The sequence below is a fragment of the Hemiscyllium ocellatum genome, chromosome 28 (genome assembly GCF_020745735.1).
Source record: "Hemiscyllium ocellatum isolate sHemOce1 chromosome 28, sHemOce1.pat.X.cur, whole genome shotgun sequence".
In the NCBI taxonomy this organism is placed as follows: Eukaryota; Metazoa; Chordata; class Chondrichthyes; order Orectolobiformes; family Hemiscylliidae; genus Hemiscyllium; species Hemiscyllium ocellatum.
This window is the reverse complement of record NC_083428.1, coordinates 41,160,281-41,186,955: the sequence shown is the minus strand read 5'-3', so window position 1 is coordinate 41,186,955 and position 26,675 is coordinate 41,160,281. Positions and strand designations below refer to the sequence as shown.

At 42.3% G+C, this 26,675-nt stretch overlaps 1 protein-coding gene across 1 annotated transcript in view; it reads right to left on the bottom strand.

Moving 5' to 3' along the window:
• The window catches only part of LOC132828997 (procathepsin L-like), a 29,412-nt gene extending 25,520 nt beyond the window's left edge, over positions 1–3,892 (bottom strand). The window contains exons 1-2 of the mRNA XM_060846255.1: positions 3,855–3,892; positions 596–737 (exon numbers count right to left, since the gene is read on the bottom strand). Coding sequence (XP_060702238.1) covers positions 596–736 — 141 coding nt within the window. The 5' untranslated portion in view covers position 737; positions 3,855–3,892. The remainder of the gene's footprint in view (positions 1–595; positions 738–3,854) is intronic.
• Positions 3,893–26,675: the final 22,783 nt, after the last annotated feature.

Genomic DNA, 26,675 nt, shown 5'->3' with positions numbered 1-26,675 from the left:
TTTTTTGGAATTTGCACACATTCACCATCAAGCCATCTACCTCTTTATCAATTATCAATTAATATTTTTAAAAGTCAGTGTTTTTGAATTAAGAATCCCAGGAGCAGGGGAAGGCATGCATTAAGCACAACTGTAAAAATTGAATCAATTAGGACAAAAGATAAAATAAATGAATTATTATCATCACGTCAGCCCTTTCAAATACTAGAAAGGAGGAGGAAGGAAAGCCTGAGGGAGGTAAGATAAAGAGGAGCGAACAAATAATTTTGACTAAGAAAGAACAAATGAACACAAGAGGAAGAAAGATAGAGAGGAGGTGAATGAGAAAGAGCAATTAGAAGTGATGTGTGACAGTAATAAAGGGAAAAAAATTAACTGAAGAAAGAGACAAATAATTCTCACGTTCATTTTTACACAGAGCTAAGAATTACTGAAGAGAAGTCTTTGATATAAAAGATGAAGCAAATGTAGCCATTTCCTGGGGAACACAAACCAGTTTTACCACAAAAGAGAGGCCTTTCTGAAACAATCTAAAACTTGAGAAACAACTTCTGCTTTGAATTGCCCAGTGGAACTGCAGTTGCCCAGCTCTTACCATTTTATATTGCTTCCCATGCAATGATTTCCAGTTGATCCAGGCTTCATCCAATGTTGAATCAAATGTGGAAACAGTGGCTGCAGCCAAGATGGAGACCAAAACCCAGTCCACAAACAGAGAGCACCTCATGATGGGCATTCTGATGGAACAAACCTTCAACCTTATTTTCAGTAAACACAGAATTTGTGAAATCTGCATCTGAACCAATTACATTTTAAAACTAGGATGTTACATTTCTTCCTAATTTCTTTTGGCTCCTTTCAATCTCCCCCTCTGTAGAAATCACCATTCAATTTGGAACAGTTAGGGAAAGACAATGGGCAGATGGCAGCTACAGTGTCAAGGCAAAAGGGAAGCAGGAAAAGGATAGAGAGACAATATTGGGAGAAAATAGACCACAGACAGGTCTGGCATCAATTCAATGTAAAGAGTTCAGTGAAAATTCAGGTGGGCTGAATATCCACCTTGGTAGACTCTTAAATGCTGAAAGATTGGGAAAGGTAATGCAAGGGTATTAGAGTACAGGTGTAGAGAGGTCTCATTGTAATTGTAGAGAGTCTTTGTGAGACTGTACCTGGAGTCCTGTGTACAGCTTGAGTCTCGTGCAAAGGAAGAATATACTTTCCATACAGGAAATTCAATGGATATTTACTTTCTTAATCACTGAGATTGAAGGATTGTTTGTGAGGAGAGATTGAAGATACGTTGACAGTTGTCACAGTTTTGAAGAATCTTTGGTGAGAAGTCTACACAAAAAAACCCTTTTCCCCATCGAGTCGATGCCAGTCAAAAACAACCATCTGACCATTATCCCAGCACTTGGCTCATAGCCCTGTCAGCCTTGGCATCACAAGTGTACGTCTAAATACTCCTTAAATGTTATGAGGGAGTTCTGCATCCACTAACCTCTGAGGGAAAATATTTTCCTCACGTTCCCTCTAAACCTGCTGCCCCTTATCTTCAATCTATGTCATGCCCAATCATTGATCTCTCCACCATTGGGAGAATTTCTTTCTGTCTATCCTGAAAATGTGTTGCTGGAAAAGCGCAGCAGGTCAGGCAGCATCCAAAGACTGAGGGTGTACGTGATTGAGGTATATAAACATCCAAGGAATATTGACAGGATAGACAGAAGGAGAAAGTGAGGACTGCAGATGCTGGAGATCAGAGCTGAAAATGTGTTGCTGGAAAAGCGCAGCAGGTCAGGCTGCATTCAGGAAGAAGGGCTCATGCCCGAAACGTCGATTCTCCTGCTCTTTGGATGCTGCCTGACCTGCTACGCTTTTCCAGCAACACCTTTTCAGCTCTGATCTCCAGCATCTGCAGACCTCACTTTCTCCTTCTGTCTATCCTGTCAATATTCCTTGGGTGTTTATATACCTCAATCACGTATACCCTCAGTCTTCTCTGCTCAAGAGAACACAACCCCAGCCTATCCAATCTCTCTTCAGTAATTGAAACTCTCCAGCGCAGGCAACATCCCAGTAAACCTCTCCAGTGCAATCACATCCTCCTATAATGTAGATTCCAGAAATGCACACAATACTCTCGCTGTGGTATAGATAATGTTTTATGTTCCAACATAATCTCCCTGCTCTTAAATTCTATGCCTTGTCTAATAAAGGTAAGCATCTTAGATGCTTTTTTAACCAGTTTATCCACCTGTCCTGCTACCATAAGGGACCGATGAACGTGCACACCAAGTTCCCTCTGATACATGGCGGTTCCCAGGCTCCTACTGGTTATCGTGTATTCCCTTGCCTTATTTGTCCTGCACAGTGTCTCTCACATATCGGAACTGAATTCCATTTGCAACTGATCAGCCCATCTGACCATCTCAACCCTCTTGTAAACTAAGGCCACGCTTTTATCTACCACCTTCAAATTTTTCTTAATCATTCACAAACTTACTGATGAACCTTCCTACATATCAAATCCAAATCACTTGTATATACCATAAACATCAAGGGCCCCGCACTGATCCTTGAGGAACCCCACTGGACACAGGTTTCTAGTCACAAAAACACCTCTGGAATATCATTTTACCATTCAGCCATTTATGAATACGATTTGCCAAATTTGCTTGGATCCCATGGGCTCTTACCTTTGCTGTCAGTCTCCCACATGTGAACTTATCAAAAGCCTTTCTGAAGTACAAGTAGACTACATTAAATGCTTCGCCCTCACCTACATATCTGGTCACCCCGTCGAAAAATTCAATCAAGTTGTTCGGACATGACCTCCCTCAACAAAACTAGACAGACTTGCTGAGCCTTTCCAGCAATTTCAGTTTTTGTTTCTGATTTTCATTCTTTTTCTTACAGGACATGATGGGTGTAAGTGGATAGGTTATTTCCCTTAACTTTTCCCAGTTATTGTTCAGCTCAAAAACTATTTGTGCCGCAAATAATTGGAAATAGGAATGTCTAGGTCAAACTTAACTTCCCTGATGAATTAGACTTAGAGATCAACAAACAGAGGGACAATGGAGAAGGAAATGAAGTGAGTAAGAGTCAAATCAGGTCCAGAAAAGTAGAGAAAGCAAAAACGACTGAGCAAGAATGAAAGTGATAAAGGACAGAAAACATTTGCAGCTTGTAAGTTTTAAAAATCTCGAAGGAATAATTTACTTTCTGAAAAGAAGGAGACCCAAGTTGTTCTCATTTTGGGCCAGGAATATTGAAGGAGAAAGTGAGGTCTGCAGATGCTGGAGATCAGAGCTGAAAATGTGTTGCTGGAAAAGCGCAGCAGGTCAGGCAGCATCCAAGGAACAGGAGATTCGACGTTTCGGGCAAAAGCCCTTCCTGAAGATGGGCTTATACCCGAAATGTCGAATCTCCTGTTCCTTGGATGCTGCCTGACCTGCTGCGCTTTTCCAGCAACACATTTTCAACCCAGGAATATTGAATGGCATTTCAAGAACCTGCACCTCATTTTAAAAAAAGACTTTGCTCTGTTAAGTGCTAGCTTTAACTTTCAGCAAAAAGTATAGTAATTTTGTGAAACTCGAGAGGGAGGTCACAATGAGCTGCTGTTCATACAGAGCCATCAGCAGAATGGCACAAAACATTGAGCAAGTTAATTCACAGGGTAGTTATCATCCGCAAAAATCAGTGAATGGTTCACACTCGTTATACTGTGCGCATCCCACATTCTCTGTTAAATTACCAATAACTTCTTCTTAATTGCTTCTACTATCAGTTTGCATGATATTTGCCTTAAAATAGTTAATATATTCTCCCTATTGCCACCTTACCTCAACAGTTTGTCTTCTTTTTGTCTGGTCTTCCTCAAGAAGTGTATTCAGAGTGAGCTGATCTGTGATTTTATACCATATCTTAATGTTTTGGATCATCCCCCTTTGAACATGATGGAAATAGTCAGTGATTGACAGGTTCAAGAAGGACTATTTATGTAAATGACTTTTTTTGTCAGCACTAACACTAAAGCCACATTGCTGTCTCACAGGAATGCTATATCTTGGTTATAGATAATGGGATTAATCATTCTTATATTTGAGGCAAAATGTTGCATCGGACAATGGCAATGCATTGGGCTTTCTCGCAACTGCAGAACTTAAATTCACGGCTCCACTTTTTAAAAACAATGAAACAACAATGCTACATACAAAAAAGAGAGAAGCTTTGAAAAAATTGGTGCCATTTAATTAGAACAGGGTGGATAGAGATAACGAAAGATTTGCAAGGGGCAGGTCAGAGAAATAAAACAAAATCCTGGGGTTAATTTACAACTATGCAAATTAGATTAGATTAGATTACTTACAGAGTGGAAACAGGCCCTTCGGCCCAACAAGTCCACACCGACCCGCCAAAGCGCAACCCACCCAGACCCATTCCCCTACATTTACCCCTTTACCTAACACTAAGGGCAATTTAGCATGGCCCATTCACCTAGCCTGCACATCTTTGGACTGTGGGAGGAAACCGGAGCACCCGGAGGAAATCCACGCAGATACGGGGAGAACGTGCAAACTCCACACAGTCAGTCGCCTGACTCGGGAATTGAACCGGGGTCTCAGGCGCTGTGAGACAGCAGTGCTAACCACTAATTTTTGGAAGATAGAAAGTTGAAATGGATAGTGTTGTAACATATGACAAAATACCTGGATATGAATTCAATTAAAAGACACAATTGATCCAGATAAAGATTTTGGAGTCAGTTTCCTTCCTTTCCCTGCATTTAAGTGCAGACAAAGAAGATACCTTTAAGATTGCATTTAGTCATTGTTGTATTCACAATGCACTCCAGTCCACGGCATGGCATGGTGCATTGTGGTTAGCACTGCTGCTTCACAGTGCCAGAGACCTGGGTTCAATTCCCGCCTCAGGCGACTGCGTGGAGTTTGCACATTCTCCCCGTGCCTGCGTGGGTTTCCTCTGGGTGCTCTGGTTTCCTCCCACAGTCCAAAAATGTTCAGGTGACGTGAATTGTCCATGCTAAATTGCCCGTAGTGTTAGGCGAAGGGGTAAATGTAGGGGAATAGGTGTGGGTGGATTGTGCTTCGGCGGGTCGGTGTGGACTTATTTGGCCGAAGGGCCTGTTTCCACACTGTAAGTAATCTAATCACTCTTGAAAGATCTTGATAGATGAACAAGAAGGGTAGATATTCATAAATGTCATTGAAATGACAGAAGAAAATAGGCTGAGCTGTTCCAGACTCAACAGTTAACATAGCTAACCAATGCAATCAATTTAGTCAACACAATGTTGCACTTTACAAATAAAATAGTGAACTCTAGGAGAGGCAACAGCTTAGTGGTATAAACACTGGATTGTTCATCCAGAGATCCAGGTAATGTCCTGGGGACATGGGTTTGAATCCCACCACAGCAGATGGAGTTTGAAGTCAAGAAACATCTGGAATTAAGATTCTGAAATCCTACTCTGAGTCCATTGTGAATTGTTGGAGAAACCCATCTGGTTCACTCATGTCTTTTTGGAAAGGAAACTGCCATCCTTACCTGGTCGGGCCAACATGTGACTCCAGACCCACAACAAAAAGTGGTTGACTCTCAACTGCCCTCTGGGCATTTAGGGGTGGGCAATAAAAGCTGCCTCGCCAGCAATGCCCTCATCCTGTTAAAGCATAAAAAAAAGTTCGAGGAGATTTGATCTGATTAGTGAGAAGATCCATTCAGCTCATCTCTAACCTCATGAAGTCGATGGAAACTTTGGAAAAGTCTGAGGCTTAACAGATTTGAATGGGAAAGGTTCATTGATAAAAGTATCTCAAACTGAATTATAAACCAGCAAAGGACATGAGTTCACCTTAGTAAAAGACAAATGTGGGATTTCTTTTCTTCATTTACAGAGCATGGGCATGCTGCATAGACTAGGATTTATTGCCCTTCCCTTACTGCACAGGTGGAACCACTTTCTCTGAGTCTAAAGCCACATACGGTTCAGACCAGATAAGGACGGCAGATTTCCTTCCCTAAAGGATGTAATCATTGTGAAAAGAGAATGGCTGTTCACACAAAAGGGAATCCCAAAGGCTTTACTGGCACATTAAAAGGAGTGAGGGATAAAGAATGGGGATAATCAGGGACTAAAAATGGGATTTACATGGGAAAGCACAAGGCATAGTTAAGATATTATATAATACATTGCATCTATAGAGTCATAAAGTCAGACAGCACAGGAACATACCCTTCGGTACAACCAGTCCAGACCGACCTTAATTCAAATCTAACCTAGTCCCACCTGCCTGTGCTTGGCCTATATCCTTCCAAACATTTCTTCTTCATGTACGAATCCAAAAGTTGTAACTCTACTCACATACATCACTTTCTCTGGAAGTTCATTCCACACAAGGAACATTCTATGTAAAAAAAGGTTGCCCTTCATGTCTCTTTAAAGTTTTCCTCCTCTGACCTGAAAGATATGACCCTTGATTGGAAATCCCCCATTCTAGGGCAAAGACCCTTGCCATTTATCTTATCTATGTCTCTCATGACTTTATAAATCTCCATCTGTTCCAAGGAAGATGATACTACCCAGATTATGATGACAGAAGGAAATTCAAAACCATAAGGAAGAGATATTGGATAGACTGTCTGCATTAACACTGATAAGGCACCAAGATCAGATGAAATACAAGCAAGGATATTGAAGGAGGTGACAGTGGAAATTGCAGAGATATTGTCCAAAATGTTTCTGTCTTCCTTGGACTCAAGTATGTCGTCAAAGGACAGAGAATTGCAAACATTATGCCTTTGTTTAAAACAAAATGATGTAAGGATAAGCCTAGCAGTTACAGACCAGCTTAACGTCAGTACCTTGAATATTATAGAGCAATAGAATAATCGAGAAATAAGCATGGAAACAGGCCCTTCGGCCCAACCTGATCCATGCTGACCATGGTGCCCACTCAGCTAGTTCCAATTGCCCACATTTGATGCATATCCTCGAAAACCTTCCCATCCATGTACCTATCCAAATTAGTGAGCTTTGAGAAGATTTGTAGGTCATGTTGAGATTCTGGATATTCTAATACAATAGTTTGGGACAGAATGAACAGTCACAGGAACAAGTGTGGGTTAACTAAACTAGCAAGGATTTCTTAATGTAAAGTTGTATTTAACTAACTCACTGGAATTTGAAGAGAATGACAGCAGGTTGATGAAGGGCAGGTTATTGATAAGCTACACATGAACGTCCAAAAGGTGTTTGTGCTGCACAACAGACTTGTGAGCAAAATTATAACACCTGGAATTAGGGGGCCAGCAGTAATGCAGATTGGAAACAGAGAGTAATTGTTTAAAACAGAAATCATTGGAATCATTTGTTCACATGCTGTATAAAATGGTGTCCCTTTATTCAAGCCTGATTCTTCTGAGGTGTGCAAGTTGAAGCATTTCAATGTTTTGTCTCCTTTTAGTTACATTTAAATTCCATACTACCAAGCAAAAATGTAGAGTCCTTTGTTGAGGATACATCAAGCAGGAAAGATAAAGGAATACCACTAAATGTGGTGTATTTGGATTTCCAAAAGGAATTTAATAAGGACATTTCACAAATTGGTTCCTGTACAAGGTAAGGTCTCTGAAGTTTTAGGAAGATGTATTAGCAAGAATAGAAGATTAGTTAGCTAACCTGTAACAGATAAATTGGGATAAACTGCTCATCTTCAGCTTGGCAAATTGTAACTAACGTAGCCCTGCAGAAATTACTGCTGAAGCCTCAAGCGACTATATTGCTGAATTTGAGGAAGGCAGCTCCTGTATTGTAACCAAATTTGCAAATGATACAAAGATTGATTGGAAAGTTGAGGTTCGGTTGTGATGAGGATACAAAGAGTCGACAAAGACATTAAGTGAATGGGCCACATTGGGCAAATGGAGCATATTATGGGAAAATATGAGGTTGCTATTTGCATAATAACATTTGATGGGGAGAATATGTGGTACAGAGAAACCTGGGCATCTTTACCTGAATCACAAAATGTTAGAAATCAGGTACAGCAAGTATCAAGTGAAGACAGCACTCAGAACACATACACTGACCATACTGTGTGAGCTCATCAACAGTGTCAATATTATTAGACAGATGGATCTCTTCATCGACGCTTTTGACTGCCTTATTGATGTTCTATAACTATAAAAAGAAGTCTCTTTATCAAGAACTTCTCATCGCACTGGAACAGCTTGATGTTAATCCATATTTAACAATCTGCTATGAAACCTTCCCTCTCATTTTCACACTGAAACATCCAGCAACATTCTAAAACAATCAACATTTTAAATTAAACAACACTGTAAATTCTTTAAAAACACAACAGTGGTCTATTTCATGATATTAATAGATTCTTTTTAAAAATCCACAATTAAATTGGCATTTTAGTGAAAAACAATAACTAAAGCTGACCAAACGTTCTTTGGGCCATAACACATGTACCAAGTTTCATCCACATTCATCCATTCATTTTGGGTTCTGTTGTTAAGAAGTAAACTAGAGCAGGAATAAAAGCATTGGTTCCACCAGCCTCAAGTCTGATAAAGCTCCAGTTAGACAGAAACCCCACATCATGAAAGCTGTCACTAAATTAAACATCAGCAGTTCGCCAGTACCAGCAGTGCCACAGGGAGATGTGGCCACTGTTGGTACTACAGTGCGAGAGTGGGAATAGGGGCCAGGCAGAAGAGCAAGTTGAGGGAGAGGGCTAAGTAATAAGAGGAGGGGAAATCCTTCCAGCTGAAACAAGTATCCTGATGTCTGTTCCCTTGATTAGGCAGAGAACGCCCATGAACAGGGGAACGAGGTTTCTCATTCTCTATTCCTGAGATGCTGCCTGGCCTGCTGTGCTTTGATCAGCAACACATTTGCAGCAGTTCTCATTGCATTAGCCTGGGTGATCTTGATTGTTTTGAGTTTCTCTCTCCCTCTTGACTTTTCCATGTTATATTGTGAAAATACATCGAAAATACCGTTTCATTCTCTGACATTACTTTGTTTCCCATTACAAATTTACCAATCTCAACTCAAGACACGAGTGCTCACTTTAGCTACACTTTCCCATTATACATATTTATCCAAGCTTTCACTATCCATTTTTATGCTTTTTTGTTGCAATCCTCTCACTCTTTTTCTCCTCCTTTTCAAAAGTCATATTATCTAGTTTCTAAAATGTTCTCTTTACTCAGACTATCACTAATCTTTGTGGCATTATAGGTCTTTACTTTCAGTTGGATGCAATCTTTAGATCCCGAGTTCACCAAAGATGGTACATCTTTCTGTCTCAATGGAGTATGTTTTACAGCATAGAGACAGAGAGATGTACAGCATGGGAATAGACCCTTCGGTCCGACTCGTCCATGCTGACCAGATATCCCAACACAATCTAATCACACCTGCCAGCACTCGGCCCATATCCATCCAAACCCTTTCTATTCATATATCCATCCATCTGCCTTTTAAATGCTGCAATTGTACTAGCCTCCACCACTTCCTCTGGCAGCTCATTCCACACATGCACCACCCTCCCGGTGAAAATGTTGCCCCTTCGGTCTCTTTTATATCTTTCCATTCTCATCATAAACCTATGCCCTCTAGTTCTGGACTCCCCCACACCAGGGAAAAGACTTTGTCTATTTATCCTATCCATGCCCTTCATGAGTTTATAAACCTCGATAAGGTCACCCCTCGGCCTTCAATGTTCCAGGGAAAACAGCTCTAGCCTATTCAACCTCTCCCTACAGCTCAATCTTCCAACCCTGGCTATTTCCCCAAATGTCTGTCACTAGTTATCTACAACCATACCTTCTAACCTATTTTCCCACTGCACTTTCACAAATTGTGTATTCATACTCTTTGTAATTATTTACATTTAAACCATTGGTTTCAGACCTACATTCACTCTCAGACTGAATGTGCAATTCTATCATGTTGTGAGACCTGTCACTGACAGAATTGTTTTGTATGAGGTCATTACTTAATTCTATCTCATTACATGGTAGTTTTGCTGGGGTGGTAGTGGGTGCAGGGGAGGGGGGAAGTGGAGGGGATGTTGTCTCCTTCAAAGGAGAATCACCTCCACAGCACTAGTTATCACCAGCACCAGCAGAATTAGGCCCTTAAACCGAGACCTGAAACCATCAATTTGGCCCTGGGCAGAAAGGCTGCCAGCAAGCCATCCTGTTCTGGACCTGAATGGAGGGAGGACACTGAGTGGCAGAATCCCACACTCTCTACCTGATCACCGACCCCCAACTTGATGGGCTCATTAAATTCCACAAAGGATTTTAAGGTTACATCAATTTAAGAACCTTACATTTTTCATTGCAGTAGCATTGCTAAAAACCTTGAAATATCTGTGTCCTGCTGGGGTTAGGAGGCTGAGGTGAATTAAATGGCCACATGAGCTTTTGTAATTATCTAGTGATCTGTAAAGGACAAGAGGAAATCTTTAACCAGTCACACATTCACACTTGTGACACACACTGTCTTAGCCATAAGATAATTTCTACATGTACTGATGAAACCACAGAAATTAGTTTATGGACTGTGCTTTTTTTTTGGAAAGAATTGGGTACTGCAACAAGCCCCAAACATATAACCATTCTTTGTCCAGACTGTAGGCAGTTTGTCCATGTAACAAAGGGACAATAGTAAGTATAATGTTCAGAGAGCTCATGGGTTTCCTTGTCACTAAGATTGAGACTGGCCAAACAGCTCACTCTGCTACATCCCTCCCTTCCAATATCCCACATTGTAAAATGTCCTTGAATGCCCTTCCCTCGCTCGCCCGAACCTGCATCTTTTTCTAACTTCTGTTCTTTTTACTGACAGAGAAAAAAGTTGAGAGAATATACATGCTGATCACTTAGCTTTTAACCTATTGTCTGGCTATTAATTCAGTACTAAAATCTGGATTCTGGGTTCCTGATTTCAGAGGTTACAGGAGAGAGTAATTAATGTGTATCTGGTTTAATTATTGTACAATAACTTTAAAAGCATGAATTGTGTGACTTTGTTCATTTAATAACTGGAGCTTTGGATTTCTTCTATTTTTATAAAAACAAAGTTATACAGTCTCTACTGAGATTTTCATAAAAGAGAAATTGCTGGCCCCTAAACAGAGGACACCATTAACAGCTAAAGGGAGAACCCAGAGGAGAGGCTGAGTGGTCAGAATAGAGCCACAGGAGCAGGGAGTTGATTGAATGTAAAAGATCAACTTGAAAATGGCATGACAGTAAAAAGAACAGAAGTTAGAAAAAGATGCAGGTTTGGGCGAGCGAGGGAAGGGCATTCAGGACATTTTACAATGTGGGATATTGGAAGGGCTGGATGTAGCAGAGTGAGCTGTTTGGCCAGTCTCGATCTTAGTGACAAGGAAACCCATGAGCTCTCTGAACATTATATTTACTATTGTCCCTTTGTTACATGGTCAACCTGCCTACAGTCTGGACAAAGAATGGTTATATGTTTGGGGCTTGTTGCAGTACCCATTTCTTTACCAAAAAAAAGCACAGTCATTAAACTAATTTCTGTGGTTTCATCAGTACGTGTAGAAATTATCTTATGGCTAAGACAGTGTGTGTCACAAGTGTGAATGTGTGACTGGTTAAAGATTTCATCTTGTCCTTTACAGATCATTAGATAATTACAAAAGCTCATGTGGCCATTTAATTCACCTCAGCCTCCTAACCCCAGCAGGGCACAGATGTTTCAAGGTTTTTAGCAATGCTACTGCAGTGAAAAATGTAAGGTTCTTAAATTGATGCAACCTTAAAATCCTCCGTGGAATTTAATGAGCCCAGCAAGTTGGGGGTCGGTGATCAGGTAGAGAGTGTGGGATTCTGCCACTCAGTGACCTCCCTCCATTCAGGTCCAGAACAGGATGGCTTGCTGGCAGCCTTTCTGCCCAGGGCCAAATTGATGGTTTCAGGTCTCGGTTTAAGGGCCTAATTCTGCTGGTGCTGGTGATAACTAGTGCTGTGGAGGTGATTCTCCTTTGAAGGAAACAATATCCGCCCTCCACACCCCACCTCCTCTGCACCCACTACTACCCAGCAAAACTACCATGTAATGAGATAGAATTAAGTAATGACCTCATACAAAACAATCCTGTGAGTGACAGGTCTCACAACATGTTGTGGTTCTATTCGCCGAGCTGGGAATTTGTGTTGCAGACATTTCGTCCCCTCTCTAGGTGACATCTTCAGTGCTTGGGAGCCTCCTGTGAAGTGCTTCTGTGATGTTTCCTCCGACATTTATAGTGATTTGTATCTGCTGCTTCCGGTTGTCAGTTCCCGCTGTCTGCTGCAGTGGCCGGTATATTGGGTCCAGGTCGATGTGCTTATTGATTGAATCTGTGGATGAGTGCTGTGCCTCTAGGAATTCCCTGGCTGTTCTCTGTTTGGCTTGTCCTATAATAGTAAAGTTGTCCCAGTCGAACTTATGTTGCTTGTCATTTGAGTGTGCGGCTACTAAGGAAATCTGGTCATGTCGTTTCGTGGCTAGTTGGTGTTCATAGAGGCGGATCGTTAGCCTGTCTTCCTGTTTGTTCTATGTAGTGTTTTCTGAAGTCCTTGCATGGGATCCCATGCACTTTGCATCCCATGCACCAGGATTTTTCATCCTCCTCATTAAAACTTTTTGTTCTGGATGCAGATTTGCTCGCTGAGCTGGAAGATTCATTTTCAGGCATTTCAGGTAACATCAGCAGTGAGCCTCCAGATGAAGCACTGGTGGTATGGTCCGCTTTCTATTTCCTTGGTTTGGTGATGTCATTTCCTGTTGGACGTAATTTCATGTGGTGATGTCATTTTCTCAGTGGGTGGTAAATGGGATCCAAGTCAATGCGTTTGTTGATAGAGTTTCGATTGGAGTTTGCTCCCAGGAATTCTTGAGCGTGTTTCTGTTTGGCTTGTCCTAGGATGGATGTGATGTCCCAGCTGAAATGGTGTCCTTTCTCATCTGTATGTAAGGATACTAGTGAGAGTGGGTCATGTGTTTTTGTGACTAGTTAATATTCATGCACCCTGGTGGCTAATTGCCTTCCTGCTTGTCCAATGTAGTGTTGTTACAGTCCTTGCAAGGTAGTTTGTAAATGACATTAGTTTTGCTTGTAGTCTGTTAAGGGCCTTTCAAGTTCATTAGCTGCTGCTTTAGTGTTGTTGGTTTTGTGGGCTACCATGATGCCAAAGGGTCTGGGTAGTCTAGTAGTCATTTCTGGAATGTCTTCGATGCAGGGGAGAGTGACTAGGGTTTTTGGTCATATTTTGACTGCTTCTTTGGGTTTGTTGCTGAGAAAATCGGTGGATTGTGTTCATTGGGTACCCATTCTTTTTGAATATGAAGTGGGCCATAACACCAGTGCTTCATCTGAAGGTTCACTGAAGATGTTACCTAGGATGGTGATGAAATGTCTGAAAATGAACCTTCCAGCTCAGCAAACAAACCTACATCCAGAACCTCAACCTGAGTTATAAATCTTCTCAAAACTCACTAAAGATTTTTGTGACCAACAGAACTCTCAAAATGATCTCTTGCAAATCAAATATTTTTACATGTGACTTCAATCCCAATCAATCACAATAGCTTACTGACATTTTGCATTCCTGGTATAGGTCTTGAAAAAAATCAACACTACAAGGTCAACATTTTTAAAAAGAAAACAAAAATCTGCCTTTTTATTCTTGAGACCAAAGTGAATAATATCATATTTTCCTACACAATATTCCATGTGCCACCTTGTTGCCAAATGACAACATGGATCCACATCTCTGAGCAGCCTGTATCCTCCCCACAGCTTACCTTTCCACCCAGTTTAGTATCATCATGTAGATACAGTTATGGCTTAGACTTTCCTATTTTATGATATCTGTTATAGAACTGTAGACCAGAGATGCCCTTTAGGACAACACAGAAATCACGTCACAGCTGAGTCCATGGGAATGACTTTGGAAGCTGGAGCTGTCTTCAATGGCATATATACCCCTCCAAAAAAGTCCATTTTGTTGGAGATGTCGGAGGGTTCTGACGGACTTAAGCTTAAACATTACCCAGGATTGAAGTTTTAACTTATGGGTAATTATTAAACTATAGCCCTGATCAGCACTGACCACCCCCCTCCCCATCTTCCCACTGTGAGCCTAACACCTTTCAAGGCCACAACCCACACATCTGCTCTGAGTGCCCTACAGTGGTCCAATCCTCACCAAACCCGCACACCAATTCCCTCATGGTAACCATGACCCGACCTCGTCAGAACCAACACCCAACTCCCAATCCCATTGGACTAAAATCCTACCTTTGGCATCATCAAATCCCACAATATTGGACGTCCACTCACTGACCTCAGATAAAGAGAAATGAAAGAGTTAGAGGAAAGAGAAAAACAGAGTCTAAGGAAAAGTGAAGAAAAAAATAAAACAGAGTAATGGAAAAGGGCAGAGCTACAAAACTAAAATGGAAATCGAAAAGAAATAATACTTGAACTACAATACATGGGAAAATTAGACAATTTAGTGAAGGATAGGCTTAACGAAAAGGAAGAAAGGAAGAGACAATAGCTCAGAAATGATTCTGATTCCAGTGAAGGAATTGTAACTCATTTGGCAAAGTAGATAGACAGATGAAGTTGTCAAAGATATTTGGACCTTAATGTAAAATGAAGTGTTCTAGTGGATACAGCTATGACTGTATATACAACTCTGCCAGAAGATCAAATCTGCAGAACATAAAATTGTCAATTAGATTAATCTCAATGCGTATTCACATACCCCTGCAGCTTATTCAATAAAACTTAAGGTTCCAAGATAGAAACTTAATCAGACATTGGGAGTATGTATACAAGAGAAAAGAAATGCAGTGGGATGTATGATTTAGATTACTAAAACGAGAGAAAAGTTCTGAGAACTGAGAGAAATTATGTTCGTTGTAGAATTCAGAAAAAAGCATTTCTGCAAACTTGCTGCTCATCTAAGTCAGGTTTTAAGTATCAAAGATTAGAGCTGCAGTAGTTCTGGCAGCTAGCGATGATATCTCATACAGAACATTCCAGATGGGCTGATGGTCACATGACCACCCACAAAGAAACTGGCAGAATAGAAAATCCACAGATGGAAGAGGCACTAGTTTTAGAGAACAAACAGAAGGACGTCAAAATAATAAATGTGAAAGGGGGAAACAAAACATGGTTCCCATTGTAATTAGTCTGGACATGCCAATGCCTATAGCTGGAAATTAAATGGAAGACCAAGTAGAGTAGTGGAATGTCAAAAGTGCATAAAGAAAGGAAATTGATTTTAAACTGTAGGAGTAATACAAAGAGAACATGTTTACTTAGACTGCACTAAGAAAGGATAGTCTTGAGAATTCTTTGAGTACTGACATTGAGAATCAGACAACTGGAGGTTCTAAGTACTTTATTTCAAAAGGAGAGGTATACTTGAATCAGTGAGGTAAACCAAGAAAGATACTGAGAGACATTGGAGCAAGTCAGTTCACTGATACTGGCTTTACTACTATCTGTTCCAGAAGGGTTCATGAAGGAGAAAACATTAATTACACAAGGTGACAAATCTGTCTTATTGTACAGGGTAGGTGGAGAGGTTGTAGTGGGAGTAGAGTCATAGATAGAGTCATAGAGATGTACAGCATAGAAACAGACCCTTTGGTCCAACCCGTCCATGTAGACCAGATATCCCAACCCAATCTAGTCCCACCTGCCAGCACCCGGCTCATATCCCTCCAAACCCTTCCTATTCATATACCCATCCAAATGCCTTTTAAATGTTGCAATTGGACCAGCCTCCACCACTTCCTCTGGCAGCTCATTCCATACACGCACCACCTCTGGGTGGAAAAGTTGCCCCTTCGGTCCCTTTTATATCTCTGCCCTCTCACCCTCTATGCCCTCTAGTTCTGGACTCCCCCATCCCAGGGAAAAGACTTTGTCTAATTATCTTATCCATGCCCCTCCTAATTTTGTAAACTTCTATAAGGTCACCCCTCAGCCTCTGATGCTCCATGGAAAACAGCCCCAGCCTGTTCAGCCTCTCCCCCACAGCTCAAATCTTTCAACCCTGGCAACATCTTTGTAAATCTTTTCTGAACCCTTTCAATTTTCACAACATCTTTCCGATAGGAAGGAGACCAGAATTGCACGCAATATTCCAACAGTGGCCTAACCAATGTCTGTACAGCCGCAACATGACCTCCCAACTCCTGTACTCAATACTCTGACCAATAAAAGAAAGCAGACCAAATGCCGTAGTGAAACAAATTCCAATGGACTTTATTTTATTTTATATTCAGAAATTGTGTGGCAGGTTAAAGAATACTGACCTTCCTAAGACTGGGTCAGTGGCAACGCTGCTGTCTCACAGTGGCAGGGTCCCGGGCTTGATTGCAGCCCTGGGTGACTGTCTGTGTGGAGTCTACAAGTTTTCCCTGGGTCTGCATGGGTTTCCTCTGGGTGCTCCAGTTTCCTCCCACAGTTCAAATATGTGCTGGTTAGGTGGATTAGGCACGGGGAATGCAGGGTTACAGGGATAGGGTAGGAAGGGTCTGGATGGGATGTTCTTCAGAAGGAGGTTGTAGACTTGATGGACCAAATGGTTGTGTGCCACCCAGTGGGTGGTCCATATTCTATGGTGGAACAACCAGTTCATGTGAAAGAAATTGAAGTGTTACAGAGGAACATCCTGGATTGCTTTCTGCCAGAGCTGTGACTGGATTTGGGCTTGTAGGATTACACAAGGAGGAAAGTATGAATAAGGTGATCATTTGGGAATTCAGCTATTGGATCTAATATTCGAACATGGATGAAGGTAAAGTGAATGAGGCTGATATATTTAGCTCACCTTGAACAAGAATGTAACAATTTTTTGAATTAAGCTACTTAAAGGCTTACTCAGAAACTGAATCAGAAGCAATTCCTGAGTGTTATCATTCACCAGACAAGACAGTAAGATGGAAATGGAGACCGCCTCAAACACTAGGCATGAGGAATGAACAGTGTCAATCAGGTGGCAGTTGTGAGTATCGTAGTGAAAGTTTGAGAGTAGGCCACAAAATTCCAATGACAGGTCACTGAGATATTTAGAAAAACAGATGAAAATACTAAGCATTTTTTATTGGCCAGGATTACATGAACAAAGAACAAAGAGAATTCCAGCACAGGAACAGGCCCTCCAAGCCTGCGCCGATCCAGATCCTCTATCTAAACCTGTTGCCTATTTTCTAACGATCTGAATCCCTCTGCTCCCTGCCCATTCATGAGTCTGTCTAGGTACATCTTAAATGACGCTATTGTGCCTGCTTGTACCATCTCTGCCAACAACGTGTTCCAGGTGCCCACCACCCTTTGCATAAAGAACTTTCCACGCATATCTCCCTTAAACCTTTCCCCTCTCATCTTGAACACATGACCCCTAGTAATTGAGTCCCCCACTTTGGGAGAAAGCTTCTTACTATCCACCCTGTCATGTTTTTCTAGGCTTCAATCAGGTCCCCCCTCAACCTCCTTCTTTCCAATGAAAATAATCCTAATCTACTCAACCTCTATTCATAGCTAATCCCCTCCATACCAGACAACACCCTCTCCAAAGCATCCACATCCTTTTGGTAATCTGGCAACCAGAATTGTATGCAGAAATCCAAATGTGGCCAAACCAAAGTCTTATACAATTGTAACATGACCTGCCGACTCTTATACTCAATACCCTGTCTGATGAAGGAAAGCATGCCCTATGCCTTATTGAACATTCTATCAATCTGTGTTGCTGCCTTCAGGGAACAATGGACTTGAACACCCAGACCTCTCTGTACCTCAACTTTCTCCAGGACTTTTCTATTCACTGTATAATTCACTCTTGAATTTGATCTTCCAAAATGCATCACCTTGCATTTGCTTGGATTGGACGCAATCTGCCATTCATGTGTCGATCATAATGACAGACTCTGCCCAACTCTCCAATCTCTCTATATTCTACTGCATTTTCTGACAGTCCCCTTCACTATCTGCTACTCCACCAATCTTAGTATTACCTGCAAACGTGCTCATCAGACCACCTATACCTTCCTCCAGATTATTTATGTATATCACAAACAACAATGGTCTCAACATGGATCCATGTGGAACCCCATTGGTCATAGTTCTCCATTTTGATGAACTCTCTTCCACTACTACTTTCTATCTCCTGTTGTCTAGCCAGTTCTCTATTCATCTAGCTAGTACTCCCTAGACTCCAAGTGACTTCACTTTCTCAATCAGCCTACCATGGGGAACCTTATCAAAAGCCTTACTGAATTCCATGTCTATGACATCTACAGCCCTTCCCTCGTCAATCAACTCTGTCACTTCATCAAAAGAATTCTATTAAGTTGGTAAGACATGACCTTCCCTGCACAAAACCATGTTGCCTATCACTGATAAGCCCGTTTTCTTCCAAATGTAAATAGATCCTGCCACTCAGTATCTGCTCCAGCAGCTTCCCTACCACTGATGTCAAACTCACTGGTCTATAATTACCTGGATCATCCCTGCTACTCTTCATAACCATGTGGACAACATTAACAACACCCGTCATGTCTCTTTCCTTGGTGAATACTGATGCAAAGTATTCATTAAGAATCGCATCCATTTTCTCTGACGCCATGCATAACTTTCCTCCTTTGTCCTTCAGTGGGCCAACCCTTTCTCTGGTTACCTCTTGCTCCTTATACATGAATAAAAGGCTTTGAGAGTTTTCTTAACCTTGTTTGATGAAGATATTTCATGACCACTTTTAGCCCTCTTAATTCCTCATTTCAGCTTGGTCTGCTTTCCAGATATTCTTCCAAAGCTTTGTCTGTTTTCAGTAGTCTCGATCTTATGTATGCTTCGTTTTTCCTCTTAAATAGTCTCACAAATTCACCTGTCTTCCATGGTTCCCTAATCTTGTAATTTCTGTCCCTCATTTTCACAGGGACATATCTGCCCTGTGCTCTAATCAACTTCTCTTTAAAAACCTCCCACATATCAAAATGTAGATTTACCTTCAAACAATTGCTCCTGATCCACATTTCCCAGCTCTTGCTGAATTTTGCTACAGATGGCCTTCCCCCAATTTAGCACTATTCCCAAGTATTCCCCTACTGAAGCTTCAACCACCTGACCAGGCTCAAGTTGGACTGTTCATATACTGCGCTATAAACCCCTCCTGGATGCTACTTACAAATTATGCTCCATTTGGATCTCTAACACTAACTGAATCCCAGTCAATGTTGGGAAAATTAAAATCTCCTATCACCACCACCCTGCTGCTCCTACATCTTTACATAATCTGTTTACATATTTGCACCACTATCTCACGCTTGCTGTTGGGAGGCCTATAGTACAGCCCCAACATTGTTACCACTCCCTTCCTATTTCTGAGCTCTGCCCATATTGCCTCATTGCCCGTGTCCTCCATTGTGCCCTCCTTCAACAAAGTTTGAACTTCTGTCTTTTTTAAAAAATCTGCTCATGTTTTCAATGCTCTTTGGATGCATTTTGGACAACTGCCAAACCTTTGGTTAGTGTCTCTTTGATTATGCAAAACTGCCTGAACTTAGGTTGATCAATTTTATTTTTAATCAATGTAAATAGTACTATCACCTCATGGTCATATATTAATCCAAATGATTTTAAATATCCTTTATGAAAATTAAAGAATTAAAATGACCACATCTTCAGGAGATCTCAGACCAGTGTTATGCTCCTGTTGCTCAATGTGGGAGCTCAGGGACGTAGCTGATGTCCATGACTCAACACGTCCAGGAAGTGAGTCCAGCTGCAGTTCTTGTTAGACCACATGACAGCACTGGAACTGTGGATGGACTCATTTTGGAGCATCTGCGATTCTGGGGAGGCAGTGGAAAGCAAGTTTAGCGAATTGGTCACACTGCAGATTAGGATTGCTGAGGGAGAAAGGGAATGGATAACCAAAAGGCATAGAAAGAGCAGGAAGGCAGTGCAGGTGTCCCCTGCAGTCATCTCCCTCCAAAGTAGGTATACCGTTTTGGATACTTGTGGTGGAGATGGCTCACCAGAGGAAAGAAGCAGTAGCCAGATTCATGGCACCATGACTGGCTCTGCTGTTGAGAAGGGCGGGACAAAGAGTGAAAGGGCTATAGTCATCGGAGATTCAATCATAAGTGAAGTAGGTAGCCGGTTCTGTGGTCGAAAACGAGACTCCTGAATGGTATGCTGCCTCCCAGAAGCAAGGGTCAGGAATGTCTCAGATCGGCTGCAGAATATTCTAAGGGGGAAGGTGAACAGCCAGTTTCATGGTGCATACAGGCACCAATGATACAGGTAAAAAATGGGATGTGGTCCTACAAGCAGAATTTTTGGGAGTGTGGAACCTTATCAAGTGCCTTGCTAAAATCCATGTATACCACATCCACTGCTCCACCTTCATCAAAATGCTTTGTTACATTCTCAAACAATTCAATAACATTTGTGAGGCATGACCTGACCTTCACAAAGCCATGTATGATATTATGTAATAGAGACTGGAGAATGCTGTGGTACATTGTACATAATTCACAAAGCGCAAGTGTACATGTTGAATAAATAACAAGTGAAGAGAACATTCAGTCAATACATCCATCCATCATGCTCTGTTAAACTGTCTCACTTTAGCTCTATCAATACGAAAAGGAATATTGGCAGGACCTTGGATCCAATGCACTTCTGGGGATATTCAGGAGCCTCGAAAGACAAAAATAGGTGAAGAGAATGGGGATAATATGAACAGATGGTACATATGAGAAAATATGAGATTGTCCCATTGCAGCAAGAACATAGAAACAGAATGTTATTTAAGGCAGAGAGATTGCAGAATGTTGAGGTAGAGAGGCATCTCCCTATCTTTGTACACGAATCACAAAAAGTGAGAGTGCTGACATTAGAGAGCCTTCTGTAGTATACATCCATATACCACACTGTGTTAACTCATCAACATTACTACAACTGTGCAGGTCTTACTGGAGGCTTTTTCACTCCCTACTTGAGGTTCTGTGTAACAATGTTGAAGAAAGGAATCTTCTTACTAAAAATCTCATCTCATTGAAGCAGCTTCAAGCTAATCAGCATCGAACAACCTGAAAATGCTCATTACATTCACAGCTGTGACAAATCTCACGACACTCGAGACAACCCACAACATCCTAGAAAAACCGACATTCTAAATAAATCATCCCCATAAAATTCTTTGAAACAACTAATTTCAACCTATTTCACAATATTAAGAGATTTTTAAAAAAGATTCCAGAATTTGATCTGCAGCTTTGTCAAATCTAATGATTTCTTCCCCAGGTCATAACTCTTCTGTATACCAAGTTTCAATGAAGCCTATTTTTGGGATGTATTGTTTATAAACAGACTGAAACCGGGATAAAAACCATTAGCTCCACCAACCTCAGGCTTGGTGAAGCTTCAGTCAGCTAGAAATCCCACCTGAGAGTTGTCAGCAAATCAACATCAGAAATCACATGGCACCAGGTTATAGTCCTTCAGGATTATTTGGAATCACAAGCTTCTGGAGCGCTGCTCCTTCATCAGGTGAAGTGGAGCACAGGCATAGACTTTATATGCACAGAGATAATGGTCAGGTAATTCCAGATAATTAAGAGTGTTAAAAGATAAATAAAAATGTGTGAGGGGGCTATCAACAGGCTGAAGAACAAGTCTTCGCAGGTGATCCGAAGTGTCAAACGGTGTGATTAAGGTATCAACAACTGAATAGCAAGTGAAGGGATGATCCGACTCATAATGACAGAGGATCAAAAACAGGATGGTTCTGGAAACAAACCAAATGGCTGGAATAACACAATAGGCAGAAGAGTCGAATAGTGAGGGTCTAACCAAAGTAACAAATAATCCTTCGTTCCTTCTTTCTTTCCTTTTTTCTTCGTTCTCAATTGACTACCTTCTTGATCAGTTACGAAATATTTCCTAAAGTGTTTACCAGTACAGAATCAACTTACCTTTTCACATATTTACCACTGCACTTTAACCAAATGTGGTCTCATACCTTTGTACCCTTGTAACCAGCATTATTTTGGTTTAAAATACTAATTTCTCACCCCATCTCAATTTGCAAAGCTCTCATGTTATCATACCTGTTAATAAGAGGATCCTTTACTATGAGCTCATTAATTAATATTGTCTCATTAAATGTAGGTTTGACAGGTAACTCCCCCCAAAAGGAGAACCCCCCTCCCCCCAGACCTTCACTGGTTAATATCAGAGGGAGGAGGGTGAGGTCCATTTAAGGCCTTCAGTTGGACACAGGGACAAGACGACACCCGTGAGCCTTCCTGTCTTGGCCTTGAATAGAGGTTGGTTGGAGGCTGGCAAACCCTCAATCCCTGATATGGTTCTTTCTTTATTCATTCATGGGATGAGGGCAGCACTGGGCAGGCCAGCATTTATTGCCCATCCCTAATTGCCCAGGGGGCAGTTGAGAGTCAACCAGATTGCTGTGGGTCTGGAGTCACGTGTAGGTCAGACTGGGTAAGGATGGAAGTTTCCTTCCTTCAAGGACATTAGTGAACCAGATGGTTTTTTTCCAACAATCAATTCATGGTCATCATTAGACTCTTAATTCCAGATTTTACTGAGTTCAGAATACACTATCTGCTGTGGTGGGATTTGAACCTGGATCCCCAGAACATTACTTGAGTCTTTGGATTAAAAGTCTAGCAATAATACTGGCAGGCTATTACCTTCTCTATGAGCACTACTAGCTGATCAAATACCTCTTCCCCCGAGCTCAACTCTCGTGAGCATGAAGTGCCACAGAGCATGTTAACACACAGTTGGATTCAGCAATGCTCGCTTGCAACACAAACATTGCATCAGGATTAAGCATTTACATTTATTGCTCCAGTAGCATTTTTTTAAATAACCCTTGCAATATCTGGATGCTGTTTGGGTGAAAGGAATTAAAAATCACCTGGTGTAGCTACTTGATGAAGGAGCAGTGTTCTGAAAGCTCGTACTTCCAAACAAACCTGTTGGACTATAACCTGGTGTTGCATGATTTTTAACTTTCTCCACCCCAGTCCAACATTGGCACCTCCACAACATGGGTGAAAAGAGTAAGGTTAATTGAATAGACACATGAGCTTTTGTAATTGTCATGCAATCTGTGAAAGATCAGTTGAAATCTTTAATCAATTACACATTCATGTTTGTGAGCACGTATTGTGTTGATCATAACATAAATTCTACAGTTAGTGATGAAACCACAGACGTTCTTTTGGATTCTATGGAGATAAGCGCCAAAACATGGTTACCGTGTCAAACCCAAAACATGAGAAATGGTCTTTCACACAAAGACCATTTAAAACAAAGATGTCATTTTGGTCATTGCTTGCATTAGGCTTGTTCATGCAGGAAAGAGACAGCTACAAAATTATAGTCAACCATAATTATTCTGTTCCCAGAGAGCTCATGGGATTGTCAAGGAGATCGGGACCATCCAAGCAGCCTACTGTGTAAGGGTTCCTTGACTGCTGTTCCCTGAGTAGCACTCAACTCTCATCTTACTCTTGTCCCGTTCCATTTCTTCCCTCACCCTTTCCAAATTCATCTTGTCTGTGAGATTCATTTCCTGCTCCTGTGGTCCTATTCTTACTAAGCTGATCATCAATTTCGCCACAGCCTCACATTGGCTGATACTGTTAATGGTTTCCAAGCTTTAGATGCTATCCTTCTCTCTTTTATTAAGATCTCTTTAGAGACTGTAATTTTTCATTTTTCAAAAAAGTAGAGAAATCCAAAATTCCAATTATTTCTTAAAAGAATTAGGTCACATGTTTCAATGGTTCGAAACCAAAACGTTTTATCTTCAAGAATTAAACAAATAACAACATGAAATACTCTTAGTTAAATGCTTAAATATAGAATTCAGAGTATATTAATTGGCATACACTATTAAGAAAATTCTTACAAATTGGAATCATCATCCTCTCAGCATGGTCGCAAAATCCTTGAAATCTCTGTTTTCCACATGATGTGTTACAGTTGTATTGTCCATGTTTTTACCAAGACGGTCATGAAGTGAGAAGCCAAGAGCCCTGAGCAAAACAAAAAATGAACATCCATGAGCAGGTAAATTCTTTGCAAAACATCACTCGATAGCGCTGTCAACAACACCTTCTGTTACTTTGCTGATGATTGAGAAAAGTCTTAGGGTGGCAACTGGTCAGGTTGGATTTGTGCTGCTTCTCTGCACAGGACATACCTGGGCATTTTCCCACATGCCAATGCCTGTCACTGAAGTGGAACAGTGTGGCTGGGACCATGGTGAGTCCTGAAGCAGAAATCTTCAGCACTGTTACCAGAATGCTGTCAGGACTCAAACCCTTCACAGTATCCAATACCTTCAGTTGGTTCTTGACATCACGTGGAGTGAATTGAATTTGTTGAAGACTGGTACCTGTGATGCTGGGGACCTCAGGAGGAGACCAAGATGGATCATCAACTCAGACTTTCTGGCTGAAGTTGGATCAAATACTTTATCCTCGTCTTTTGATCTGATGTGCTTAGATTCCTCAGCATCAAGGATGGGATATTGTGAAGCCTCCATCTCCTGTCAGTTCTCTATCCATCTAGCTAGAACATCCTGGGCCTCATACGATTTCACCTTCTACATCAGCCTACCATGGGGAACCTTAACAAATGCCTTACTAAAGTCCATGTGTCTGACATCTACATCCCTTCCCTCATCAATCAATTTTGTCACCTCATCAAGGAATTCCATTAGGTTTGTAAAACATAACTTTCCCTGCACAAAACCACGTTGCCTATCACTGATACACCCACTTTCTTTCAAATGGCTATATATCCTATCCCTTAGTACCTGCTCCAGTAGCTTCCCAACCACTGACATCAGGCTCACAGATCTGTAATTACCTGGAATTTCCCTGCTACCATCATTAAACAAGGGGACAACAATAGCAATTCGGCAGTCCTCTGGGACCGCGCCCCCACCCCCCCCCCCTCATTTTCAAGAGTGGGACTACGATAGGTCATGAGGTAATCTGCTGTTGATGGCTCACAACCCCCTTGACCACGACCCCACCTCCCACCACCAAACCATCATCTCCCAGACCATCCAGGACCTCATCACCTCAGGGGATCTCCCATCCACCGCCTCCAACCTCATAGTCCCACAACCCCGCACCGCCCGTTTCTACCTCCTGCCCAAAATCCACAAACCTGCCTGCCCCGGCCGACCCATTGTCTCAGCCTGCTCCTGCCCCACCGAACTCATCTCCCAATACCTCGACACGGTCCTGTCCCCTTTAGTCCAAGAACTCCCCATCTACGTTCGGGACACCACCCACGCCCTCCACCTTCTCCAGGATTTTCGCTTCCCCGGTCCCCAACGCCTTATTTTCACTATGGACATCCAGTCCCTGTACACCTCCATCCCCCATCACGAAGGACTCAAAGCCCTCCGCTTCTTCCTTTCCCGCCGCACCAACCAGTACCCTTCCACTGACACCCTCCTTCGACTGACTGAACTGGTCCTCACCCTGAATAACTTCTCTTTTCAATCCTCCCACTTCCTCCAAACTAAAGGAGTTGCCATGGGCACCCGCATGGGCCCCAGCTATGCCTGCCTCTTCGTAGGATATGTGGAACAGTCCATCTTCCGCCACTACACTGGCACCACCCCCCACCTTTTCCTCTGCTACATCGATGACTGTATCGGCGCTGCCTCGTGCTCCCACGAGGAGGTTGAACAGTTCATCAACTTTACTAACACCTTCCATCCCGACCTGAAATTCACCTGGACTGTCTCAGACTCCTCCCTCCCCTTCCTAGACCTTTCCATTTCTATCTCGGGCGACCGACTCAACACAGACATCTATTATAAACCGACTGACTCCCACAGCTACCTGGACTACACCTCCTCCCACCCTGCCCCCTGTAAAAACTCCATCCCATATTCCCAATTCCTTCGTCTCCGCCGCATCTGCTCCCAGGAGGACCAGTTCCAACACCGCACAGCCCAGATGGCCTCCTTCTTCAAGGACCGCAGATTCCCCCCAGGCGTGATCGACGATGCCCTCCACCGCATCTCCTCCACTTCCCGCTCCCCCGCCCTTGAGCCCCGCTCCTCCAACCGCCACCAAGACAGAACCCCACTGGTTCTTACCTACCACCCCACCAACCTCCGCATACAACGTATCATCCGCCGTCATTTCTGCCACCTCCAAACAGACCCCACCACCAAGGATATATTTCCCTCCCCTCCCCTATCAGCGTTCCGCAAGGACCACTCCCTTCGTGACTCCCTCGTCAGATCCACACCCCCCACCAACCCAACCCCCACCCCCGGCACCTTCCCCTGCAACCGCAGGAAATGTAAAACTTGCGCCCACACCTCCACACTCACTTCCCTCCAAGGCCCCAAGGGATCCTTCCATATCCGCCACAAGTTCACCTGTACCTCCACACACATCATCTATTGCATCCGCTGCACCCGATGTGGCCTCCTCTATATTGGTGAGACAGGCCGCTTACTTGCGGAACGCTTCAGAGAACACCTCCGGGCCGCCC